Source organism: Octodon degus, unplaced genomic scaffold (assembly GCF_000260255.1).
Source record: "Octodon degus isolate 3935 unplaced genomic scaffold, OctDeg1.0 scaffold00006, whole genome shotgun sequence".
Lineage (NCBI taxonomy): Eukaryota > Metazoa > Chordata > Mammalia > Rodentia > Octodontidae > Octodon > Octodon degus.
Window position 1 is genome coordinate 19,946,476 of NW_004524582.1, and position 26,177 is coordinate 19,972,652.

Below are 26,177 nucleotides of genomic sequence, written 5' to 3' on the forward strand. Positions count from 1 at the left end.
TTATTTCTACTCTGTACTACTTTCTATAATGCCTTTTTCTATAAACTTTTATCTCCTAATCAAACATGCATTTAACTGTTTTATTAATATTCTCTTTGTCATCAATTCAGATCACATCAATGACCACTAAATCCTAAGAAGCAGCTTTCATCCTGTGCTCAGTGACCTACTATAATAAGGCTAAGTCCCAATTCTCTACCTTAGCTTTTCAAACATGCTTTGCATAACCATCTACAATCACTACTTTTACTTATACTTTTCTTTTTACCCAAACCATTCCTTAAAACTCAACTATGCCCAAGTGAATTTTACTCACAATGAGTTTTTAAATTATTAATCCTCTGCCTATCACTGGACACCAGTCTAGCCCTTCTCCAAAGACCTTAGGCACCTGGCAGCTGACCTTCACCATACACTGCCACCTATCTTTTCTGATTCCATGTTCCAAAGAGCATGTAATAATATGAAGAGTATACAGTTACTGAATAGCAAATAAATTGCAGAAAGCAGTATTTTCAACTTTATCAGGCATTTGAAATCACTAAAAATCCATTAAATTTAAAAACTGGCAGGAAGTTTCATCAAATGCCATTAAGGGCTTTTCAAATCCCATTTATTTGTGGGTCTGTCTGCAACTGACTTTTCTTCTTCAAAAATAAAAATATGCAATTTCTGTTCTTTCATTTGTCCCTTCTTTTAATGGCAGCATCACAGGGAAGTCAACAGTTGAAAACATGATCAGTCCTTGATAACACAGCCAGTGACTGACAGCCTGTACTACATGGTGGGGAACAGAGAAACTTTTAATAACTTCTCGGCAAAAATGTAAGAAATGACTACTTCTACTTCTACTTCTGTTATTCTGATGTGATCTGAAGTGATGACTTCTACTTCAATGATTTTTCCATATTCCCACAAAGATCTTTTCCTTCTTTTGTACTTGTTATAGACTACTAGAAAGACAGAAGTCAAGACCAAAAGGCCATTCCTCACTATGTCAAACAATCTAAGGGGCCGGGGAGATGGCTCAGTGGAATAAACACTTCCCTGGCAAGCATAAGGGCCTGAATTCAATCCCTGATTCCACAAAAAAAAAAACCTGAGAGGGATTAGTTTGCAAAAAAGAAGCGATCTACATGCAGTTATGACACACTGTCCACAGCTAATGTACTCATCCACCTGATAATCTTGGGAATTCTGAGCCTGAGGATTTAATCCACTTGGTCTTGTTAGATCAACGAGTAATTCAGCCACATTTGTGATGTCCACTTCAGCCAAAGGGGATGAGGCAGGGGCACTAGCTAAAGTTCGCAGAGTTGGAAGAAAGGCTTCTTCAAAGCACTCCTGATTCGTCCTATTGAAGAACAATTTCAAAGTATGTTGATAAGATATTATGAAGGAAAGAAAAGCTTAAGTGTAAAACATATGCATAGCATTCATCCCACCAAGATAAAGTAAATTTTCACCTCGTAGATCAATCTATGTAAGTTCTTCCCATGTCATCATTTACTGACTAAAGAAAGAGTATTCAAAAAATGACATCATAGATAAAATTACTGGGGGTGGGCGAGGGAGGGGTGGGTGACCTGCAAGGCCCACCAACATGACCGCTTACCTGCTAGCATAAGCAAACATGGGGAAGAACACACCGAGGCAATGCCGAAGTCGAACATCCTCTTCTGTCACAGGATTGTACCATAACAAAATAAGACGAGAAAGAATCCTGCTGCTGACCAAAACTCCAGAAAACATCAATTTGGCTAGTCCTTCTGCAGCGCCTGTCCTGAGTTCAGACACCTAATAAAGATGACATTCATCAAAATTTGTATCTATATTTTCCTTTTAGGCCTCACAATGTAGCCCATTCTACAATATTTTTAAATGAATTAACCAAAAATCACTCATTATGAATTTGCTAAAGACATGTGAAAAATCTTTTCACAGCTAAACTAAAGATTTTAAACAAATCAATCCAGCCAAGACAACTTTATAAACTTTTTACAAATGCTGGGAAATCAAAAATCAGCACTCCTCCTGCCTCAATGTCCTGCCTGGGATTACAGGTGTGTCACCATGCTCAGCAGAAATGGTTAAAAAGTAAATAGAACCTAGCCAGAAAGAAATTTAAATCAGTTACTAACAAAGCAAAACTCACTCACTGAATGTTCAGGAGTCTCCTACCTTGGCATTAGGAATAAGACCATGACCCCAGGCCATCCCAACTGGAAGTCAGGATACCACATAACAACTCAAAATTGAGAAATTTTGTCTAGTATCATGGTAGTCACCCAGCTCTCTTTTTGGATACTATTTGCCTAGAATATCTTTTTTATCTTTTCATTCTCAACCCTCTTTTGTGTTTGGATCAAAAGTGAGTTTCTAGGAGACACAATCCAGCTGAAACGTTTTTGTTCACAGGAATAACCTTGGACAACTTGCATCTGACAGTGCATCCTTCAGGTAACGTCAAAAGCACAAGCAATGAAGGAAAAATACATTTGCATCAAAATTTTAAATTTTAGCCATGAAGGAGATTACAGTTTAAACCTAGATGCTTCCCCAGGGCACCACGCACTCACAGGCAAAGCTTCTGGAAGGGGACTAAACCTCAGGAGTGGGAGCGTGGCCTGCTGAGCAGCAGAGCCCAACACACGCAGCAGCTCCCAGGGCACCTGCAAGGCCACAGCCACCTTCCCCGCTCCTCCCTTTGCTCCTGCTTCCTGGCAGCTGCCAGGTTTCCTCCCCAGGCTCAACTAGGGACTGAAAACATGGACCAAAATAAGCTTTCTGAATGTGAGCGTGATCCAGCTGTGACACCTGTCACCCGTGGGTCACCAGGACTCATCTGCTGACCTGGCTGGCTCGGCGGCTGTCCCCATCCTCCCCCACTGCTCCCTATGCATCCCTCCAGAAGCTGTGGAGGTAGTTGGGGAGAGAGGACCACACCCCCGATAAAGGAGGGCTGTTCCTTCCCCTGAGGCTATAGGAGTAGCTGTGCCCCTGCCAGAACTTCCAAACAAGCTCTCAAACCTTCTCCTTTAAGTTGTGGATGTCAGCTACTGTGTATGAACAAGAATAGTGACTATGCAAAGGACATTAATAAGAAATTTAAAAGACCTTGTAAAATACAAAAAATATCTGCACGTTATCTAATGAGCCGTGACAAACCGCTATACATACTCATAGTCCATACAAACAACCGAAGTTAAAAATGGGCAAAAGCCCTGAACAGATATTTCTTCAACAGGGTACATAATGGCCAGGCAGATGAGAAGACACTCAACTCCATTAGTCATCAGGAACACGCAAACCAAGCCAACAATGAATCAGCGTTTCACACATACAGGAGTAGCTATTGTTTTATAGCAAACAAGTGTTGCGAAGCATGTGGAAAAACTGCAAGTGAGATTATAAAACAGTTCAGATATTGTGGGAAAGTTTGGCAGGCCCTCAGGAAGAATTACATGACTTAGCGATCCAACCGAAGAACTGAAAATAGAAACACGCACACACATGCCAACAGCAGCACCACAATATCCCACATGCCTTCAATGGACGGCTGGGTAAGCAGTCACACAATAAACAAATAAAACGGAATATTATCCAGCTATCACAAGGAATGAGATACTGATACAATATGGATAACCTTGAATATATTCTAAAAGAAGCCAGAGACAAAAACGGTCACATGCTGTATGGTTTCTACTCACCTGAAAATCCACAGCAGTCCTATTTTGGGCCAAAGTACAGACTGGCTGTTATCAAGGACTAATGGGAAGAGTTTCAATGAGCTAAGGAAAGCTTAGAGATGAAGGGCCAGCCAGAGAGCTCAGCGAATTATAAAGTGCCTGCTTAGGCAGAGTGCAGTGGAATCCCCAGGCGCGCAGTGCAGGCTCTGCCCCCAGGGTATGCTGAGCTGCAATTGAGACTGGGTGTGGTGGTGCATGCCCAATCCCAGTGCTTGGGAGGCTAAAAACAGGAGAATCACTGAGTCCAATCTATGTAGTAAGGCTCTGTACACCTTGTACCAAATACATTTAAAAAAAAGAAAATAGCCTGAGAAAAAAATACCTAACTCCATAACCTACCTTATACCTTCCACCAACTCAATGTAAACATTACTCTGAACTCTTAAAAGTCAAATCAAAAGTCCCTAAATCACAAATCATGTTTTATATCATAAAAGAGGAAAAGTAACAACTCTTTTTAATAGCCTTTGTTGCTGGCTGTCATGGTGGTGGTGGCGCAGGCTTCTAGTTTTTTTTTTTTTTTTTTTTAATGTATTTAGTACAGGGTCTACAGGGTCTCCCTACACAGATCAGACTCATAGTGACCCTTCCTGGTTTTCAGCCTCCCAAGCGCTGGGATTACAGGCACAAGCCACCACGCCCAGTCTCAGTTGCTACCTCAGAGTGTCCTGGGGGAAGGGCTGGCCTCTAGACCCAGCACTTGGGAGGCTGAGGCAGGACTGCTGAGTTCAAGATCAGTCTGGGCTACAAAGTAAGCTCAAGGCCAATATGAACTGCACAGAGACTGTCGCAAGAAGACCAAACCCCCTCAAAACAAAACAAAAAAAATCTCAAATAGCCATCTGTTTCCTCTTTGCATACCAAATTTATAGTGAGAAATTAGCTATGTGAAACTTGAGATTTAAGATATTAAAATGTCCAAGTTCAAACATCAGCACAAAAAATATCAAATATAAAACAAAAATACAAATGATAGTAAGGTTCAGATTTCTTACCTCGCTATCTAAGAAATCAGAGAGGAGTCTCAGGACATTCTTGGCAGTAGAAGTCTCAACTTCCTTTGATTCTTGCTCATCATCACTGTTCCTTTCTGTGTCCTCACTTGGCGGGGCCTGGACTTCCTTAGCTTTAAACGGTTCAATCCCAAACGTCATCAGCTGGTCGAAGATTGCTTTTAAAGCACTTATTTTTATTGTGATGTCATCAATTTGCAAAACCTAATTGAGACATTCATTAAAAAAAAAAAAAAAAAAAAAACTTGAGTACAATAATTCTATCCATTCTGAATAAAATTAATACATATCTTCTTCTTGGCCAAATTTCGATGACAGTGTCAACAGAAAACACTTTTCAGAAGTACAATTAAATTTTCAATTTTTTTTTAAATGTATTTAGTACAGGGTCACAGGGTCTCACTACAAGACCAGGCTCCTAATGATCCTCCTATTCTCAGTCTCCCAAGCACTGGGATTGCAGGTGCACACCACCACACCCAGTCTCAATGGCCCTCTCAGCATGCCCTGGGGACAGGGTCAGCAGGGCATACATTAGCAAAAATTAAAGGCATCAAAATTCAGTATTTGCAAATCAAAGGTCAAGTTAATTTAACTATCTCTTGAAGAAGTCCTATGCCATTTTATTTATTTATTTATTTTTGTATTTTAGGGAAGGGTCTACAGGGTGTTCAAAGTCTCACTACTAGATCGAACTCGTAGTGATCCGCCTGTTTACAGCTTCCCAAGAGCTGGGATTACAGGTGTGTGCCACCATGCCCAGTCTAGCCATTTTCTTTATTATAGAAACTTAAAAGCTTACATAGTTGACCACCTCTAATTGCTATAAATTCCAAGTTTCCTACTAAAGAACAGCATTGCACCAACTACCTTTCATCCTCTAGCATTTTTGCCTTTCAGTTGGGTTATTCGCAATATACACATATGCTACATTATCTTCATTACTAAAACCAATACATCTCTTTTTACTCTAGACACTTTTCTTGCTACTACCCTGTTCTAGTTCTAATGGAAAAAGAAAAGAAAAATCTCAAACAGTAACCCACACTGACTGTCTAACTCCACTCCCATTGTTCTCCGTTCAGCCTGCCCCAATCCAATTTTGCCTTTCACATAACTACTTTCATGCAACAAAGTCAACAAATACTTTCTGTCAGCAAAAGTCAACTATGAACCCTGAGCTAGCTGTCAACAGCACTGGACATTGGTCTCTCTCATTAAAATATTGCCTTTACTTCTAAGACTTTACACCCTCTACTTTCTACTTCACCTTCTACATCATCTCTTCCCTGGATTACAGACTATCTTCTTTAGCCTCCCTGCTTCTGATTTATCCTTCTGTACTTCATACACAGCAACTGCAAACTACAAACTACAACACAAGGGTCAAATCCGGCAGATCATCAGTTTTTGTACATATTTTCAAAAGGTTAAAAAATTTCATTATATGTGAAATGCATTATGTACAATCTCTGGCTGTTTTCACACTACAACACAAGAGCTCACCGGCTGAAAGCGATCATATGGCCTGCAAAACCTAAAATAATTATTCTCTGGTCTTTTGCAGAAAAGATTTACAACTTTTCCCTGGTATATATTAACACTATATCCATTCAGATAGCAAACTGATTCCCACCTCGATCAGTGGAAGTCGATGCCTTTATAGTCTTATAGTCTAGAAGACAAGGACATCCTGCAAGCTCTTTTGCTGTCATTCTCTGCACTGTTTGTCTGTCTTCGCCTCTTCAACATGCCACGCGGAGTCCCACCACCCAAGTACTCACTTTTCCCATCACTATGGTATGGGCCCCAGTGCCAAATTAAAACTGAGGCCTTCCTCAGTCACACAATCCCTCCACCTCTTCTCCATCCTTATTCCTTTCCTGTTTTATTCTTCATCTGAGCTATCACACACTTGTGCTTCCCCTACTAGAATAAGTTTTATTAGCACAACTTTAAGAAAAAGAAACAAGATGAAATTCCAAAATATGATAGGAGGGTAACGATTAATACAATGTACACTGTTATCTTTAGTTACTCAGAGTACAGGATATCAGCATTTCATTGCCCAAACAGTTTTAGCACACACCTACCTCTTCAGTGAACTGAAATTAGTAGCATAACTATTTTAATTATCTTCTGTGTGTTTTATAATGTATCTTTTTTTCCCTTTTGCTTTTCCCTTTCTCTTTTCTACTCCCTTGAACCAATTTAGTACAACTTTTAACTTCTTGGTTTTTTTTTTCTACCACCTGTCATATATTCTCTAAGCCTACAACAGTGCAGGCATATAAGATATATAAACACTTGATATGCAAATACAGTATGTTAAGTTGACATTTCATTATTTCTGAAAAAGTTTTCATAAAAACATCAAAAGAAAATTTCAGTACCTAAAGATTATAATCATTAAGCCTCAGAATAAATTCTTAACGCTCTCTCCACAGACAGAACATTTCAGGAAATATATTGAGATTTTGCCATTAAAAAAAAAAATCCCACCTGCAATAGTAATACAAAGTGTTTACTTGCAAGTTCCTGACTCTGTAGTCCACAGCATCCCAAGCATAAGACAGCCAGGTTTCTTATTACAGGATGGACACTTACTATTCCAGGGAGAATCTAAGGTAAATAAGAAAATAATTTGCAATAAGGCAAGAAATTCAGCAGAGCATATTAAAGTCATGGTCAAAATGTTAGCTCCTATATGATTTTATAAGTCTATTTTATTTCCATATTGTCTAGTAACTCAAAGAAATAATTTTCATTTAAGAGTAAGGTAGATATTAAATTTCTAAAACAGAAAATAGCCAGTGATGTTCCTGACATATAGTCAGAGCACGAGCTGCCCTGCCACACCTGTTAAAGTGACTCAGAGGTCTCCAAAGCTCACGGAAGACGACCAGCTCCTTAAGATGACACATACTGGTCCTCGCTGTACAGCAGCCCCCTCATCTTACACCACCCTGTTCCTTCTCCTCACTGCTTTGGTTTTAATCCCTTTCTTCACTGTCCAACTAAAATGGAAGTCACAATGGGAACCACAAGCCATTCTGATCATTCTAGCAGTCAACCAAAAGTAAACAGAAGACAGCTGAAAGCAATTTTATGTTTTCATTGATATTTTATTGAGTTGAACACAAAATATCACTGCAACTTGCAGTCATTATGAAATGCTTCAAACGAAACGGCTTACATTCTACCACTGTGCTAAGTCTTTTACCCTTGTAGCACACCTCAGCTTAGTTTTAATGGCCACACATGACTAATATTAAACATTCTTCCCTTCTTCACATAGTAAATATCTACTGAAATATCAGATCAGGTTCACCTTCCATGAATAGGTGATATCCTATTACAAATTCACATATGACAATACAACCCTTGTTTAGAGCAAGTGTCAATGTAGAAGTGGCCCGTTTTCCTCATATTCAGGGGCAAGGGAATGAAGATAGGTCCCAGCCTAAAGGAAGTGGAGGGCACAGAACTCCTTTCTGAGATTACCATATAACCTTCTTCCAGTCCTTCTATACAGCAAGATTCTAGTACTTAAAATATTCCTGATATTTTTTAGTATCTCTACTTGCTTCCCAAAGAATCAAAATATTCTGATGTTTTTGTAGCATGAAGTAATTCTCTAAACCTTTTTTAAAAATTGTAAGTTACAATAGCTTGGTGCGACAGCATATGCCTGTAATCCCAGTATTCTAGAGGCTAAGGCAGGCAGATCTCTGTGAGTTTAAGCGGCCAGCCTGGATCACGTACCAAAAAAAGAAACAAAATCAAAACCTGTTCCTTTAGATGCATTATCTTATTTAATCCTCATGATATGAAAGAGCAACTGTATTTATTATCATCTGTATTTGTGGATGTTTACAAGAGTCGTCTTTGATTCTTCTGTCACCTAAGGAACATGTTACTTACAAACAGAGGGGGAGAGCTGGATACAACAAAGCCTTGAAGGCTACAACATACCAAAGATTCAATGAGCCCGTTCATAGTTGCACCTATACCAGCTGAAATGGACATCTGTTTCAACAGTTCATAGCACAAGATAAGACACTTCTGTAGTGTTTCAGCATCATTCTAAAGGGGAAAAACAAAAGTTACCATTAGCAAGAGTATTTTCTGCCAATCTCTTTATGTCTGCTTTCTGAGCTTTTTGTCTAGGGTACACTATCACTTTTTAAGGGTCTACAGGGTGTCCAGGGTCTCACTACTGGATTGGACCATAGTGATCTGCCTGTTTACAACCTCCCAAGAGCTGGGATTACAGGTACGCGCTCCATCACACCCAGTCTCAATGCACCCTAGGGGTGGGGCCGGCACAGCAGGCCAGGGAATTAAACCCCCAGCTCCTGCACCTGCTTGCGGTGCTTTAATCAGCTGAGCTATTTGGCTGGTAGGGCATACTACCACTTGATACACATTCCCTCACTGAACTTATCCAGTTATACACCACTACTTTTTGTGTGTGTGTGGTGGAGGATCAAACTTGGGATCTTGCATTTGCCAGGCCGGCACTTACGCCACTGAACTATGTCCCCAAGCCCCTACCACTTACATAAATGCTAGCCATGCTATTTTCTACATCTCCGATTCATACATACAATTGCTATATGACAATTCCTCCTGAAGCCTCCACCAGCTCCTCAAACTCATCCTGTCCGAAGGAATCTAAACTGTTACTCAAAACTCTCTTATCTTCTCAGTGTACCACTATCTATGCAGCTGTCTCAAAGATGTACAGTACCTTCTTGGCTCCCTATGTCCTGTTACGAACTCCTACATGCCTTCCAAATGATGCTTCTTTCTACATGTTTTTTTCTACCACCATCTAATCCACACTGGTACAATCTGGGCCTACTTTACTATTAACAGCCTCCCAATCATGATGCCTGTTTAGGCTCTAATCCACTTCCGGAAAAATACTGGTTCTTCTAGGATTTCATCCTATCACTTAAAATATTAGTAGTATTGCTTATATAAGCCCTTGTGTAAGACAGCTCTCAAATTTTCCCCAAATTTATCTCTTATCTTTCCCACTCAATTCAATGATCATATAAACCAGAGTTTTATTTTGAAATTTTTAGAAATCTTTTATGTATTTATTTGGTACAGGATTTTGCTACGCAGCTCGGACTTATAGTGACCCTTGTGTTTCAGCCTCCCCAGTGCTGGAATTACAGGCACACACTACTACACCTGGTCTCAGTGGCCAGCACAGCATGCCTGGGTTCCTGGGGCTGGCTTGGCACGCAGTAGCAGGGATCAAACCCGGGTCCTTGCACTTGCCAGGAAGGCATTTAGACTGCTGAGCTATCTCCAGAGCCCTAACCCACAGTTTGTTTTTTTTTTCTATAGTTTTATTGATAAACAGATAGCAATGAGACAGTTTCAAATCAAATCAGAAGTACAGTTTCAACAAATAATACACTGCGTATATTCTTCTTAGTGGTTAATTGCTGTACAAGATGCGGACTTGTGATCCTATTTACAAACACCATTAGAACAAATCATTCTATTCATTAAGACAATGCAACTATATATCTACCCCAACCACTTTGAATACACAGATACAGAATGGACATTCATCGGTATACCCCATTTTTCCTAAGTTCCGTTATTGAATATTATAGGTGTGTAAACTCAGCAAAATATTCTAAAAGAGTCCAGTAGCCCATAATAGCATTGGGTCTTCTGTTTAACTGGCAATGTCAGAAATTATTGACCTGAGTCCCCCACAGCTTAACTTAACAGCATGGCTTTATTTCTTATATTTCGTCTTCTAACCCACAGTTTTAAAACACAACATGTACTCTTCAACTCTTATGCCACCACTTATCAGTCCATTTGTTTATAACATCTCCATAAATAATTCATTAAGAAGTGATAACAAAGAGTGTATTAAACTACCAATCTAGAGCGGCTACTTAAGTTAGAATCCTAACTCTAACATTTACTGCCAGCATAGCCTAGGCAAATAGCACACCCTTTCAATAAATACTATACAGTACTTTCCTCTTACGGTTACAGTGAGTCAAATTAGCCCACACTTATAAGTGCTTGAAGGAGTGACTACCACAGCAAAAACATCCTCAAACTGGTACTGTACATTATTGCTTGCATTCAACTCTCAGGTTTAAATAGCACTCCTGTGCTAGATACTCTGGCATAAAACTTTTGCATTTCTCTGATCACAATATCCATTGTACTCTGCTATGATTGTACCGTAACAGTTATAGGCCTCGAACGGACAAAGAGACACATAAATGATCAAAGCAAGCCAAGTTAAACAGCTACCAATCATGATAGACTCCACTTGCTGATATTTTCCTAACTTGGACCTACAGTTTGTCATTTTTAAGATTATATTTCAGGGGCCGGGGAGATAGCTCTATAGTGCAAGGGCCTGAGTTCAATCCCTGGTTCTGCAAAAGGAAAGGAAAAAAAAAAAAAGGCAGAAAGATATTTCAGTTAATGCTATAAATTTGTATCCCAAATTTAAAAATACATAATTATCCAGACATTTTACAAATAAAAAAACAAAGCCACTACCTATGAAAATAAATCCAGTTATTCCCACTAGGAAGGTGAAGTGTTAGGATCTCTATGGCCAAGGACGTCCAGAATACACTTACTGAAACCTCTTACGTAGGTAATGTTCCTACTCAGCACTCTCTTCGTGAGAACAGTCTATTCAGCATTGCCCAAACCGAAAGTAAAATAAAAATGTTCAATACAAAGTAAGATCCTAAAAAACCTGTAGCATCAAATATATTGAAACTGGGCCATGGAAATAGCTCAGCAGCAGAAGCACCTACAGTATAGAGGACCTTGGCAGGCACAAGATCCTCAGTTCAATCTCTGATACCAAACAAACAAACAAATATACTGAAATCATTCCATCTACTTCATATTAAGTTTGAAGGATCCACTTAAGAGATATTTATGAAACTGAATGTTTAAAAAGACTGCCAAAAAGCTTTAAATGTTACATTATCTCACTAAAAATCACAGATCTGCTATGCTAATTAAAAACATTAAGAATAATTACACTATACAACACACACATGGCTGAAAACAACAGAACGTGCCTGTAATCCCAGCTACAAGAAGGCTATGGCAGGAGGACTATAAATTCAAGCCTTGCCCAAGAAACTGAGACCATATTTCAAAATCAAAACCAAAAATAAAAAAAGAACTGGGGCCTGGCAAGCATGAGGCCCTGAGTGCAATTCACAGTACCAAAAACAAGAGCTGGGGATGTAGCTCAGTGGTAGAACACCCAAGTACCCAAAAGCAAAAAGCAAACAAACGAACAAAATACAGAAGTAAATGCCTGGAAAATTAGTTTCTCTAGTAAGAGAGAAAGACTTCTGATTCCAGGAAATACCATGATAAGGGAACAAATAATAGCTAGCTACAGTAATTAATGTTAAGTAAGGCCTTTCAAATTACAAAGAATGGAAAGCAGCAGGAGAAAACTATGGTTTTTTTCTTTTTTCATTTTAACTCAAGTTCTTAAAAATCCCTCCAAAAGAAATATACTATATTCTGAAAGTTTTATGGGTTAAAGAATTAAGATTTAAGCCATGCTGTTAAGTTGAGCTGTGGGGGACTCAGGTCAATAATTTCTGACATTGCCAGTTAAACAGAAGACCCAATGCTATTATGGGCTACTGGACTCTTAGAATATTTTGCTGAGTTTACACACCTATGATATTCAATAACGGAACTTAGAAAAATGGGGTATACAGATGAATGTCCATTTTGTATCTGTGTATTCAAAGTGGTTGGGATATATAGTTACATTCTGTTAATGAATAGAATGATTTGTTCTAATGGTGTTTGTAAATAGGATCACAAGTCCGCATCTTGTACAGCAATTAACCACTAAGAAGAATATATGCAGTGTATTATTTGTTGAAAAATAAAAAAAAAAATAATAAAAAAAATAAAAGAAAAAAAGAGAAAAGAAAAAGAAAAAAATAAATAAACACAATATCTGCTTTTTATAGACATGCAAAAAAAAAAAAGAATTAAGATTTAGCTGAGATCAATGGTTGAGATTTAGCATGAAAAACTATACCTTCTCTATGTGGACTTCTTTAATTTCAGGTTGCTCTGTCTCTTTCAACAGATTTATTTTGGCATCTTCTAATGCTCTTATTTCTTCTTTTAATTTTGATGCCTGATTAAAATCTTGTAAAGTAATGCAATTTTCCAAAGCCTCTTTTGCTTCGATAAGTTTAACTTTTATTTCAGCTATCTAAAAAAAAACCATAAATTAATTATTTCAATGCCAAACAAAAAAATATCAATAGAAAGACATGTAGCCAACCGAAGAGAATTATTTAATTTAATGACTTAGAATTTAAGTGATCAGGCATACATAAAGCTGTCATTTTCCTGAACAGACATCAGGTACTCCTGCACACTGACATAATCTGTTAACACTTTAAATACTCTCATAGTTAATATTTAACCAAACAAATTAACTTCTTCCTATTATGAAGAAGCAGACTTGCACCACTATACTACTCAAGCATTTAATTTGAAAAGGCATACCTTGAGTTCTTTCTTCCTTACAACAGATGGGTCATTATTAACACCAACAGTAACAATGGGTGCTCGAATCTCTGAGATAATTTCTGTAACCTGGTAAATTAAAGTTCACAGTACAAGTTTTAATATCCTATATTAGAAAATAATTTCAAACTGCTATATAAGACTCCAAGTAAAATGTACTATATATTGAAAACCAGAGCAAATTATATAGGCTGAAGTAACATATATTCTTGTTTGGGTGATAACTTCAGAAAAAAACTCTGAACAATACACCTGATCAAAAACTAAAATTATCTGAAGGAAAACAGGGCAAATTATCTCTCGTGTATAGTATCTGAAAAACAGAAAAATGTACAAGTATGTTTAAGATTAGACACTATACACCATATTCCTCTATTCCTTTCTGGGTACACAGGGCAGAATGACAGCATAAGGAACGGCTGTCCATGGGGGCCGGGGGGATAGCTCAGTGGAGTAAGCACTTGCAAGCACAAGTGCCTGAGCTCAACCCCTCCCTGCATTCAACACCTCCCCCCCAAAAAAAAAAAAAAGAAAAGAAAAAGAATGACTGTCTTTTCAGAGCCACTTGACATGAGGCAAATGACTCAGGAAGGCTACATTCCAGGTGAAAATACAGAATTAGATGCTGCAAAATCACCAATGGGTATTTTGGGAACAGATGTGTAAAAGTTGGAAGAGATAACTTCTGAATTAACCTGCAATTCAAACATGATTTTACAGTAAGAACTCCAACCTGCCTGTCTCAGCTAACTCAGAAAAAAAAAAAAAAAAAAAAATCAATCAATCAATTTTTGGAAATAGTATTATAATAAATAAAACTCTATTTCTGTATTTACCTCACACCTATGAACATTATTATCTCACTGAACACTAAAGGGTAGGTTTCATTCTTATTTTACTGATGAGTAAAAACTAAGTAACTTGTACAAAGTCAGAGTTGGGAAGTATCAAGAAGTTTTCAAACCTAAATATGTGGACCTTTTTTTTTCCCCCATAAGTGTGTGGTCATGACCCAACTTTAGTACTCTAGTGCCCTGGGTTAAACCTCAGCCATTTCTCCCAAACTTGTTCCATTTGAAATTGACAACACAGTAGAGGGGACACTAGGAGAAGGGAGGTATTTTTAAAATGTGCATGTGTATGTGTATGAGAAAGTTTGTCTGAGTACAACTGAGAGAAAAGACTTGTTTTATAAATTTTAAAATGTTAGACAAAACTAAAAGACAAATCAAAAATTTTAAAAGAGCAATTAACATAATCTTCAATGTTATTAACTAAAATTCATCAGCAACAAGAAAAAGTACTTACAATTTGCGTTCTCTTGTTATCATCCATAATAATGTGGAGAAGTTGCTCAACAAGACATGAAACTAGGGATACAGGGGTTGTAGGCAGAGTAAGGACATCTTGCAAAATAGCCAGCAGCCTTTTTCTACAGTCAAAAAGATCACTTAAGTATCATTTGACAAAGCACATTTTACTCCTAACATTTCACCTACTCTGCAGACTTGCATTTATCTCAATGTTTTCTTTATGTTCATCATTCAGATACAGAACTCTAAGTATAGACTATACTGATGAGGCAAAAGAGACTCCATTTTAAGGGAGGGTCACTTAAGATCATTTAAACTGCAGATGAACTCACTCCCTCACTCTCTCCCAAGCAGCTAACTATAAACCCACCTAGAGAAAACCAGGGTTGTAAAACAGGAACAAACAGAATGATTTTAACTTGAGGACTAGGGCCAACAATAAACTCCAACACCCCATGACAAGCAGACGGTCAGCAGTATCTAGGAAATGTAAATCTTGTGGCAACTGTATGACATTCTTATAAAATTCCTAAAAATGAGGTAATGTGTTTACTATGAAAAACCAGAAAAGTATATAAACTGAAGATAAAGTCCAAAGGGGGCCCACAATTAGGGAGTCCTGACCAGACATCAAGATGCTGGCTTTGAGCTCATAATGAAAGCTTTTTTGTTCCTATGTCTTCAGCCTTTCTAGTGGGTGCTTTCCTCACTGAGACTGCCATAACTATAAAAAAAATCTGCATTCTCTAAAAAAATTTTACGAACTATTCTATGGTCTTTAGTAAACCAACATGATAAAATGACAAAATACCAGAGATAAATCAAACCTTTTAGCTAGCAGTCTTATTAAAGCTCTCTAACATACAGAGTTTCAACTAAACACTTGATATTTTATTGGCTCATTATTAAAAACTGAACTAGGACTAGACATAATATACATTACCATCAGTGCCATATAACATTTCAGTCAATCAAAGACTATTTATGATGGTAGCCCTATAAGGCATTACAGAGCTAAGAACACCTAATCTCTAACAATATATAGCCACAGTAAGGTAGTTTAACACATTATTGTATTGTCATTCATCAAAGCACAGCATATATATATACAGTACATAATATATGCTATTGGTTTATATATTTGCTATTCTACACTTTTTATCATTATAATATACTTCTAACATATTGAAAGAAATGCTGAGGGCTGGCCAGATAGCTCAGTGGATTAAAGCACCTGCTTAGGCAGATGCAGGGACCATAGTTTGATCACCAGCGTGCTGTGCCAGCCCTGACCCTGCAGCGCACTGAGATGGCACATGAAACTGGACGTGGTAGTGTGCGCCTGTAATCCTAGCACTTGGGAGGCTGAAAATAGAGGATCACCATGAGTCCAATCTGTGTAGTGAGACCCCATGGACTCTGTATTAAATAAAAAAAAAAAAAAAAAAAGAAAGAAAAATGTTTACTGCAAAATAGTATGCCATATTAGGGGCCAGGAAGATAGCTCAGTAGAATAAGTGCTTGCCTGGCAAGACAAAGGCCTGAGTTCAATCCCTGGTTCTGCAAAAAAAAAAAAAAAAATATGCCATATTACACTGGTCATAGCCTTGAACACCTGTGTGCATCAAGTCTCTTGGATACTACATCCATGATGACGTTCAGACAATGACACCACTTCCTAATAACAGGATTCTCTGAATACGTCCTGTTGCTAAGTGACACTTGACTGACTATATATTGATGTACATACACACACACACACACACACACACACACACACACACGGAAAGCTAAAAACACCTTCATAGTACATTAGAGAGCTTGGATAAATATACCTAATCATATTGCAATAAGACAATATTTAAATACAGGAAAAAAATTAGAAGAATAAAATAAATATTCAGACATACCTTCCTCCTTCTTCACTGGTATCCAAAGACTTGATAATTAAAATCAACTGCTGACCTATGAATTCCTTTGTCATCAAATTTCCAAGGTAGGAAAAGTCACATCTTTGTTCTTCATTAACTACTGGAATGCTCTTGATAAAGCTAAAGTAGAAACCAATAAAGCAGAATCAATCAAGAACCACCAAACAGGGTCAGGGAGATAGCTCAGTAGAATCAGTGCTTGCCTGGCAAGCTCAAGGGTCTGAGTTCAATCCCCGGTTCCACCAAAAACAGAACCAAACAGGAGTTGCTTCCTGCCTTTAGGTCGGCAAAGAATCTTTTCCAGTTCATATTAGTCCAAATATGCAGATGTTTATATAATGTAATAAATGCCTATTGTAATAATTCTACCTTATTGTAATAAACTTTCATAAACAAACTTGATGACAAATCAAAAGACTTTAGAAAATATATTTCCATTGATTCCAATTTTCTGGGCCAGGGAGATAGGTCAACAGCATAAGCCCAGCCTGACAAACACAAGTCCTGAGTTCAATCCCCATTACAAAAAAAAGAGAAATGATTCCAATTTCCTACTGAAAATTTTCAAAAGATGCATTGTTTGTCTCTCCAACTCAAATTTCAATTCCACTACATTCTCCCAATTATAAAGTTCGAAATTTTGTGTCCAAGCATTAAACTAGTCATGAAAATCTAGTCTTTGTTCATCATGTCTAGGCAACTCCTTCTTTTGCTTAAAATAGTAGTAGTATTGTTACTGGTACTAACAATAACCCAAAATTATACTTTCTTCAAAAAAAAATTTTTTTAATGTGGCAAATTTCAAACTTGCATTATCTTTTAGTGGGATCCCTAGCTCATAATTACTCTGAAACAGAAAAAGTTCACTTGCCAATTTCCAAAAGTAACACATGAGCATTATTCATAGAGAAATGTTTAAACTCACGTCATCAGTTTTGACCAAACAACCCTACACATGCTGACTCCGCGGTCCTCAGTGTAATAACCAGCACCAGCATCCCTCAGACACTAAATGCACACACCCATGGATCGCGAGCCCTCAAGCAGGACTTTAATGCAGGCCACTCAAAGAACGACACACACAACACAAGCAGTGTAAAACAAAAGAAAAAAAAGTTACCTCAGTAAATATTCTGCATATATTACAGGCTCTGGCAAAATCTGCTCTAAATATTCTTCACCTTCATCTCCTCTTGACTTCAAATACTCACAAAGAGTGCGCCAATACAAAGCCAATTCAGGAGTTAATGTTTCCACTGGAATTAATTTTCTTCATTTAAAAGAAAAAGAAAAACCCAGTATTTATACCACGCTTAAAAACTGAAAAAAACAATTAAAATAAGCAGTTGATTTATAACCACTGTTATTTCAACTACAAATTAATTACATTATCCACACAAAAAAGGAACAACAACAACAAAAAAAATACCAAGAACAAAAGGGGAAAAAGTTTAAAAAAATAAAATCTTTCACATTTTAAAAAGAAAAAGGGAACAAGTCAAATGAGCAAACATACATTAGAGGTGGTAGTTTTTCAGTATTTTTCATAGTGGGCTAATGCAACAATCAAAGTGAGAGTGAGTTATAGTTAGCTGTCAGGATAAAGTAATGAGTTCTTACAGGGGGAGAGCAGAACAGGAAAAAATCCAAGTAAACAAAAGAGAAGCAGATACAAGGTACTGCTATAACCCCAAGTACTGGATGAAAGGCTTGACACCAGCGTGACGCCCCAATACCCAAGCTGTGTGCAGCAGAGGCATCGCTTTCAGCTCAACACCAGTGCCCTCCCTCAGCAAACACAAGATGTCCTAGAAGAGGCAATACAGAGCAAGGACTCTTCCAAACACCTGCACTTCGGAAGAGACCCAAACATTCATATGGATGCCTCAAGGACTTCGCCCATGGAGGAACACGACATCCACAGAACTTTGACCATTTATGCTTACTAAGATCTTCCAGCCTAAGGTCCCTTGCCTTCTTTTAAGTCCAATTAAAAATAAAAAGCCTGGGGCTGGGGGCCTGCCCATTAGCTCAGTTGCTTAAGTGCCTGCTTAAACAAAGCAGTCAGCCTCAGGGTGCTGTGGTTCAAAACCCAAATGCTCAAGCCCGCACTGAAGGCAACCCGAGTTGAACCCCCAGTACAGCAAAATAAATAAATAATAAAGAGGGACCACCCACTCAGGCCCCCCTCCTGTTCCTCTCTCAGACATGAGCTTTCTTTCCAATAAATCTATTCTGCTCATAAAATAAATAAATAAAAAGCCTATTTCTCCCTACTCCCTATAGACAGCCTTTTCACACCATGTTGCCTTTATACAAGCCTGGTGGTCTCAACTGGTCTCTGCCTCATGCCATTCTTTACAACAGGGAGAAAAAACTGTAAATGCAGAAGTTCACGATTAGGACAACTCAAGTAATGAATGCTTTATGTACCTGTCATCATTTTTACAGACTCCTACCAGTTCACTGAGAGGAGCTTTTGAGAATAAGGCATTGAGGACAGAGACTGCCACTTCAGAAGAATTTTCCACATCCAATCGATGAAGCAACTCTAAAATATTTCCTTCAGTAAAATGCAACCAGCCCTGGAGAAGATGTTTCTGCATTGCTTGTTTGACAGCATCTGTTGAGTCATTTGAAATAAGTAAACAAAGGGCCCAATTAGCTTTCATTTCCAGTCTTCTATATGTTTTAATTAACTTTTCTAGATCAATATTAACACAAAGTTGAAAGGCAAAATAGAAATTAAGAGGCAGAATAAAGCATACTGGACCAGAAAATAAAATCAACAGAACATAGTGGTACTTTGGTACTCTATTAATTGTTAATTGATTCCGCAAGGCACTACGAGTACCAAAAAGGACGAGCACCCAACTGTTACGGCTGGAAAGGGCAGCATGTCACAAGGTAACCCACGTACATCAAGTACCAAACAAAAGACAACTACTGGGACCAATTTTCTGTAAGGAGAGGCTGAAGCTAGAAGCTGATCACAGCGGCAAGAGGCAAGGCAAGGCTGGTGGGAGAACAAGCAGCACCTGAGGCAAGCCACGTGATACAGCTGCTCTAGTCCAGAGAACACCAGGCCCGAGAGAATCCAAGCAGCCAGTTGCTAGGCAAAGCTGTGTCGCATGACACTAACTTTGTCAGGCTCTACATGACCTCAGCTTTTGTTGCTTATCTTTATTTTCCCCATCCTCTCAGAAGAGGAAATTTTCACCTGAAATGCATCAAGTACCAAGTTTGCAAGCAATTAAGCCATGGTTTGGCAAAAGTGACAAGTGTCCCTCACTTCCAAACAAATGGGAGATTCTGCACCAATTACCCCAGCACTACAATAGCACACACAGTCTTTGTATTTCCTCTCCTCTGGGTTCAGTGAGGTTCAGTTATTAGTCCAGATCACACAATGTCTATTACTGTATTGCCTGGCTTTATTTACTACCCCACTGCTATCTTCAATAATAAATCAAAACAGATTATAACAATTCAATAATAAATCATAACAATCACCAAAAAAATGATTTTCTTAGATTTAAGGTCTTTCTCTTCATTAGTCCTCTGCCAATGTTTTCATATCAAGTTGGTTTTCTTATTACAGCAAAATTAAGCCACCTTGGCCTTCCCACGGGAATTTAAAAGTGAAAAACTGTCATTTCCATAAGCAGATTCTCCATCAGATATCGGGCAAAAAAAAATACTGGTCTGGTGCACAAAATATGCGTGCCAAGTTATGCAGAAAATGGATAGCACTTTTTAAAGGAAGAGGTTATGTTTAACTTCTAACATGAATTAGTTCCACAGGCTTAACTATAGCTTTTCCATCTGGGAAAGAGGAAAGTGAGAGAAATAAACTCTGCTTCTTCAAATTATCACGATGTTTACCTCGAGGAAATGCCTTTTTTTTTTTTTTGGTGGAACCAGGGATTTGATCTCAGGCCCTTGTGCATGCCAGGGAAGTACTTATTCTACTGTGCCATCTCCCCAGTGCCCTGAAATGCTTTCTAATGATGAGTTTCAACAGCTATGGAAGTGACAGATGAGTTTCAACAGCTATGGAAGTGACAACTTCAAAATCTACCAAACTTTGTACATAAAGATGTATATCTCACCTGATCTGTCATTAAGACCTTGCTGAAGAAGCATTACTCTTTGAGCAATGGACATAGCTCTCATATGAACTTTTTCAGCTAAAATCTTAAAAAGTAAAAAGATAGTCATTAAATTCAACACAATTATTAGTTTCTTATCGAATAATATAGCACTTACCTTAGAAAATTAACCAGAATCTCCAAATTAGTATCTGTCAAAGGACTGATATCTAGAATATATAAGAAACTCAAACAGATTCCCCTAAACTTACAAGACCCAATCCAAAAATAGGCATCTAAAATAGACACTTCTCTGATGAAGAAGTATAAACAGAAAATATATGAAAAAATGTTCAACATCACTGGTCATCCAAGAGATGCAAATTAAAACAACTGAGATTCCATCTCACTCCAGAAAAAAATAGCTATTATTAAGAAATTAACCAATAACAAATGCTGGCAGAGTTATAGGGAAAAAAGAACCTGTCTCCACTGTCAGTGGGAGTGCAGATTGGTGTAACCGCTGTGAAAATCATCATGGAGACTCCTCAAAAAACTGAAACTACAGGTTCCATTTGACCCAGCTATTTCCCTTCTTGGTATCTTCACAAAAAATTAAAAGCATCATACCACATGGATATACACACCCCCATATTTATGGCAGCACTGTTTGTAATAGAAATCTTGGAAACAGCCTAAATGTCCATCAACTGATGAATGGATAAAGAAGATACAGGATATATATATATATATACACAATGGAGTACTACTCTATAATAAAGGATAAACTTGAAACATTTCCAGATAAATGGATGCACCTTGAGACCATTCTCTGAAGTGAAATAAATCAAACACACATGCTTGAATATCACACTGCTTCTCTGGTATGAGAAATCAAGAGTAAATAAGGACCAAAAGGTGTAATACAGGCCAGGTGTGGTGGTGCACACCTGTCACAAATATGAGGCCAGCCTGAACTATATAGTGAATTCAAGGCTAGACTGAAGTATATAGGGAGACCCTATCTCAAAAAAAAAAAAAAAAAAGTATAAGCAATATGAGGAACAGAAAAAAAATGTTCAAATGGGAAGGAGAACAAGGGAGGGAAGAGGGAAAAAGGAAGGAAGGGAAAAGAAAAAATGGATACAAAGCTTTTGTAAATAAGCAGGGAAAGAGACTGAAGGGAAAGGAAGAGGATGGGAAAAATGTATCAAGATATATCACATATAGGTACAGATTCCTTATGATGACTATGTTCATTATTTAAAATGTACCAATAAAACTAATTTTAAAAAATTTTAAGAACTAGGGCTGGTGAGATGGCTCAGTGGTCTAAAGCACCTACTTAGAACAAGCTTAGCGAAGCACAGGGACCGTGGTTCAATCCCTCAGCACCACATGCCAGCCAGCACTGCCCCCTGGTGGGATGAGCTGGCCACACACACACACAAATAAATAAATAAAATGTTTTTAAAAAAATTAAGAAATAAAATTGGCTTCTCTGGGAAAAAAAACCGTCAATACATTTAAAAAATAAGGTTTTACTTAAATTACCCACACTCTCCATGGTAATTTCAAGTGAAGTCATTACTATGTGGTGAGTATTTTTCAAAAATACCTTAAGAAAACAGTTTATCTTTTAAGAATACGCCTACACAACACATCAGACTTGCTTACCTGATAAGCCAGCTTTCTGACAGCCTCTCTAACATCCTTGGTGCGCCCGACAATTTTTGGTAAAGTCTTGGCTGAAGGTGCAATGCAGGACAACACTGCCCGCCGAACTTCTGGATTTGAATCATTTTCAATCAAAGTGACATATGCTAAAAAGAGAATATCTGTTAGCACTAAACAAATTCTTAAGAGTTAAAACAGTCCACATTTCAGTACTTTAAAATGATGAAGGTACCATGTTTTAGTCTTACACTTTTAATCTTTAGCTGAAAAATTATTTTCACAAACTTCCTTCCTAAGGACAGAATGAGAAATTTAGACTAACAGACTGGTTATCAGGCCTAAAACTGAAAACAATCCTCACAGGCAGAGAAAGTTTATTGTATTTAGCAGTCCACACCCACTTCACGTATTTAAATATACTTACCTGTACTTGTAACACTGTGCCCTACCTCATCAAGTATGTGCTCACTATTAAACACATACTTTACATTAATACCCAAAATACCAACTACTATAAACCACCAAAATTGATTATAAAACTGGCAACAGAGGAAAAGGAAAGAACTTAAGAATATCCAAAATGTACTGAGCATACATGGGAAAGTATGAATTTTTTACCCCAGGGGTAACAAATTAAGTCCTAAAGTGAGTTAAAACGGCAATCACGATATCATAGATCAATAACTCTTGGCATCAGAATCTCTGTTCAATGTAAGACACCCAGACAGCAATAAAATTAGCTATCTAAAACAGGAAGAGAGCTATAATTTGTAATACCCAAGGATTTTTCAGAATATATAAAAACTCCAAAAAAACCCACAATTCTTTTCAAATAAAATCTTAACAGGAAAATGGTCAAAACACACTAACAGGCATCATGAATGCATACAGCAGTGGTCCCATAAGATCATAATGGAGCTGAAAGTTCTACGACGTAGTCAGCTGTGGCAACATCACACAGCAATGCATTACTCATATTTGAGACGGGGCTCATCTAAACAAGCTTAAAGCACCTGCCAGTGGACCAAAGGCGTAACCATACAATTAACTACAGCACCACACACTTGATAAGGAGAAACACAAGTATAAATTTTTATTTTTATTTATTCATTTTTGTATTTCAGGGAAGGGTCTACAGAGTGTTCAGGGTCTCACTACTAGATCCAACCGGTAGTGATCCGCCTGTTTATAGACTCCCAAGTGCTGCATTTACAGGCATGCCACCACACCCAATCTCAATTGCTGTTTCAGCACGGTCCATGGATCCATGGAACCCCTAACCCCTGTGCCTGCTTGCAGGCACTTTAATTCACTAAGCTATCTATCTAGCCCTCAACTATAAATTTTTAAATAAACACATCATCCAATAAAAAAACCACATATTAAGAAAATTCATGGTAACATAGTTTTCAAAAGCAAAATAACTGGAAACAGAGGGTCCACTAACACTTGAAATAATAAAATCAGAAAACAAAACCTTAATAAGACAAGAATTAATTCCAAATTCAAGATAACAATTCCCTGTAAGGGGGAGGCATGCAACAGGATGAGATGCAAGACAGACTGATAATAAACTATATTTTTTAAGTTGGATGATTGCTACTTGCGTATTACACTCAATTTATATAGGTTGTGATAAAAATTCAACTATTGAGAAGTAACAAAATTAACAAAACTGAGATTTAAGAAGCGATACATACCATCAACCACCGGGCACTCATCATTTTTGGGATCCTGAAGTCGTGACAGAGCCAGAACTGCCTGGATTCTCACATTAGGAATCTTATCTCTTAATCTAATAAGCATGGCTTCATTAATTTTATCAAACAAATCATCATCAATCAGAGCATTTTCTGGCATACTTCCCAAAAATTTGTTTATGAGCTGGCAGACTCTAAATCTGACTGCACTGCTGTTTGCTTCATGATGCTAAAAAAATAAATAAATAAATCAAAAACTTATCCCAGTAGCATTACATACCTAAATATTATCACTCGAACTCTGCATACACACATACTGAAGGTATTTTTTATACAGTTAAATCTGAAGAGTATTTGCTAAATTACAAAAACATATTCCTCTTCGTAGGAACATTTCTAAAATAACTCATTTCTGACTTCAGAATTGGTTCATAGAGACTATTAAAAGTTTAATGCTTTGATTATTTTTAAAGCCCACCTTTCAATTTAATGACAGGTATATTTCCTATAAAGTATACTTGGATATTTCATCGATCACAAGATATTTCACTAAACTATACACCTTATGGTAAAATGTTCCATATCACTTGCTCAAAATGTCACTTTTCATAATACCTTTAAAAGAAAAGTAAACAAATAATGTAAAATGCCACCATCTTCCTCTTCCTCATTATCTTCCATACCAGACTGGTGAAACGAAGTAACAAACTTGGCTGCAAATTCTATGACCCTCTCCACAGCTGGTTCACGTTTATAGACCACCATGGCATATTTAAGGCAATGGACGAACTCCTCATGAAATACTGCTTTATCATCTGTCTGTAAGACAAAACAAACCGCATAAACTGTACTGATAAACTTACCCAGACATTATCAAAAACATTGGCCATAAGTCAGACTAAAATCTCTTAGTGAGCTTTCAGTTGCTCAAACCAGCTAAAGGGAGGTACGTCTACACGAGTTGCTCTCCCGGAGGGCAAGATTCCTTCACACATCCTCGATGGCCCTGAATTAATTCCCAGGATGCGTTTACTATCAGCGCAATAACATCACGCCCCTTTATGAGCGGTCCAAATCAACACGGCCTTCCCCACCGACATCAAGGTAACTCCACTTCCCCAGGTCCTGTCCCACGCTTCCTGCGGCTCCACTCACACAGCATTTACACCAACAGGAAGGCGACCCATCCGGTATTTGGCAGGTGGGTCCGCTGTAGCCGCAGGACAAGGATGGAATAAGGCGACACTCGGCTCTTCCGAGTGTCGAGGGACACCTCCGCGCACGGCGCGCCTCGGCATCCGCCCGCGGGCTCAGAGCTCGGCAACGCCTCGGCCCGAGCTCGACGCGGGCGGAGTTCACGGCCCACGCCGCCCCGAGGCAGGACAGGAAGAAAACACCCCCGGCCCGCCTTCCTCGGCAAGTCTCCCGACCGCTCGGCGGCGAGTCGCGAAGCGCGCGCCGGGGTCGGGGGCCACCGGGCACCCGGGCCTACCGTGCGGTAGGTGCGGCTCAGCGCCACCACCAGCTTCGCCTGGTTCTGGTGTGGCTGCTGGGCCAGGCGAAAGGCCTCCTTGACCGGCAGCAGCTTCTTCTCCGCTCCCATGGCTCCTGGACGAGCACCGCGAACAGCCCCAAGGGCTAGTTCTCCAAACTCTTCCAGATCCCGGGAGAGCTCCCCGGGGCCTGCGGGGCGTGGTTACCGCCAAAGCGTTCAAACAACTCCCGCGAGAAAAAGGAAATACCGCGAGAACCTCGAGAAAGCTAGGAAGCCAAAGAGGCACGAGATGGCCCCGCCCCTAGCAGGGCCCGTGGTGAGGGCGCATGCGCGCAGGCTGTGTCCAGATGTTTCTTTTCCGGTAGGAAGCGGGGGGGGGGGGGGGGTTAAAGGCCGGAAGTGAGGTCATCAAGGAGCCACAAGAAGGTGTTCCGAATGGGGTCGCTAGAGCTTTACGTAGCAGATTCGTGCTGTAGGCGTGAGGGAAAGAAGTAGAACGGCTCCTTCTTGGTGAGAACTGGAAAGCTGCTGAGGAGAAGGGTCTCTGCTCGGGCTGGAGGGGCGGGGGGGGGAGGGGCGAAAGGACGGGTACGCACGGAGACGGAAAAAGGCGGGA

General features: G+C 38.8%; 1 protein-coding gene across 2 annotated transcripts in view; it reads right to left on the reverse strand.

Moving 5' to 3' along the window:
• Positions 1 to 25,718, reverse strand: part of Ncapg (non-SMC condensin I complex subunit G) — a 30,225-nt gene extending 4,507 nt beyond the window's left edge. For both annotated transcript variants that reach the window (XM_004624544.2, XM_023699383.1), the window contains exons 1-16: positions 25,559 to 25,718; positions 24,682 to 24,885; positions 24,067 to 24,295; positions 22,367 to 22,512; positions 20,711 to 20,795; positions 19,032 to 19,221; positions 17,719 to 17,868; positions 16,578 to 16,718; positions 14,663 to 14,786; positions 13,334 to 13,423; positions 12,855 to 13,034; positions 8,738 to 8,848; positions 7,265 to 7,384; positions 4,745 to 4,966; positions 1,616 to 1,797; positions 1,180 to 1,354 (exon numbers count right to left, since the gene is read on the reverse strand). In XM_004624544.2, coding sequence (XP_004624601.1) covers positions 1,180 to 1,354; positions 1,616 to 1,797; positions 4,745 to 4,966; positions 7,265 to 7,384; positions 8,738 to 8,848; positions 12,855 to 13,034; positions 13,334 to 13,423; positions 14,663 to 14,786; positions 16,578 to 16,718; positions 17,719 to 17,868; positions 19,032 to 19,221; positions 20,711 to 20,795; positions 22,367 to 22,512; positions 24,067 to 24,295; positions 24,682 to 24,885; positions 25,559 to 25,669 — 2,460 coding nt within the window. In that variant the 5' untranslated portion in view covers positions 25,670 to 25,718. The remainder of the gene's footprint in view (positions 1 to 1,179; positions 1,355 to 1,615; positions 1,798 to 4,744; positions 4,967 to 7,264; positions 7,385 to 8,737; positions 8,849 to 12,854; positions 13,035 to 13,333; positions 13,424 to 14,662; positions 14,787 to 16,577; positions 16,719 to 17,718; positions 17,869 to 19,031; positions 19,222 to 20,710; positions 20,796 to 22,366; positions 22,513 to 24,066; positions 24,296 to 24,681; positions 24,886 to 25,558) is intronic.
• Between the last annotated feature and the right edge of the window lie 459 nt (positions 25,719 to 26,177).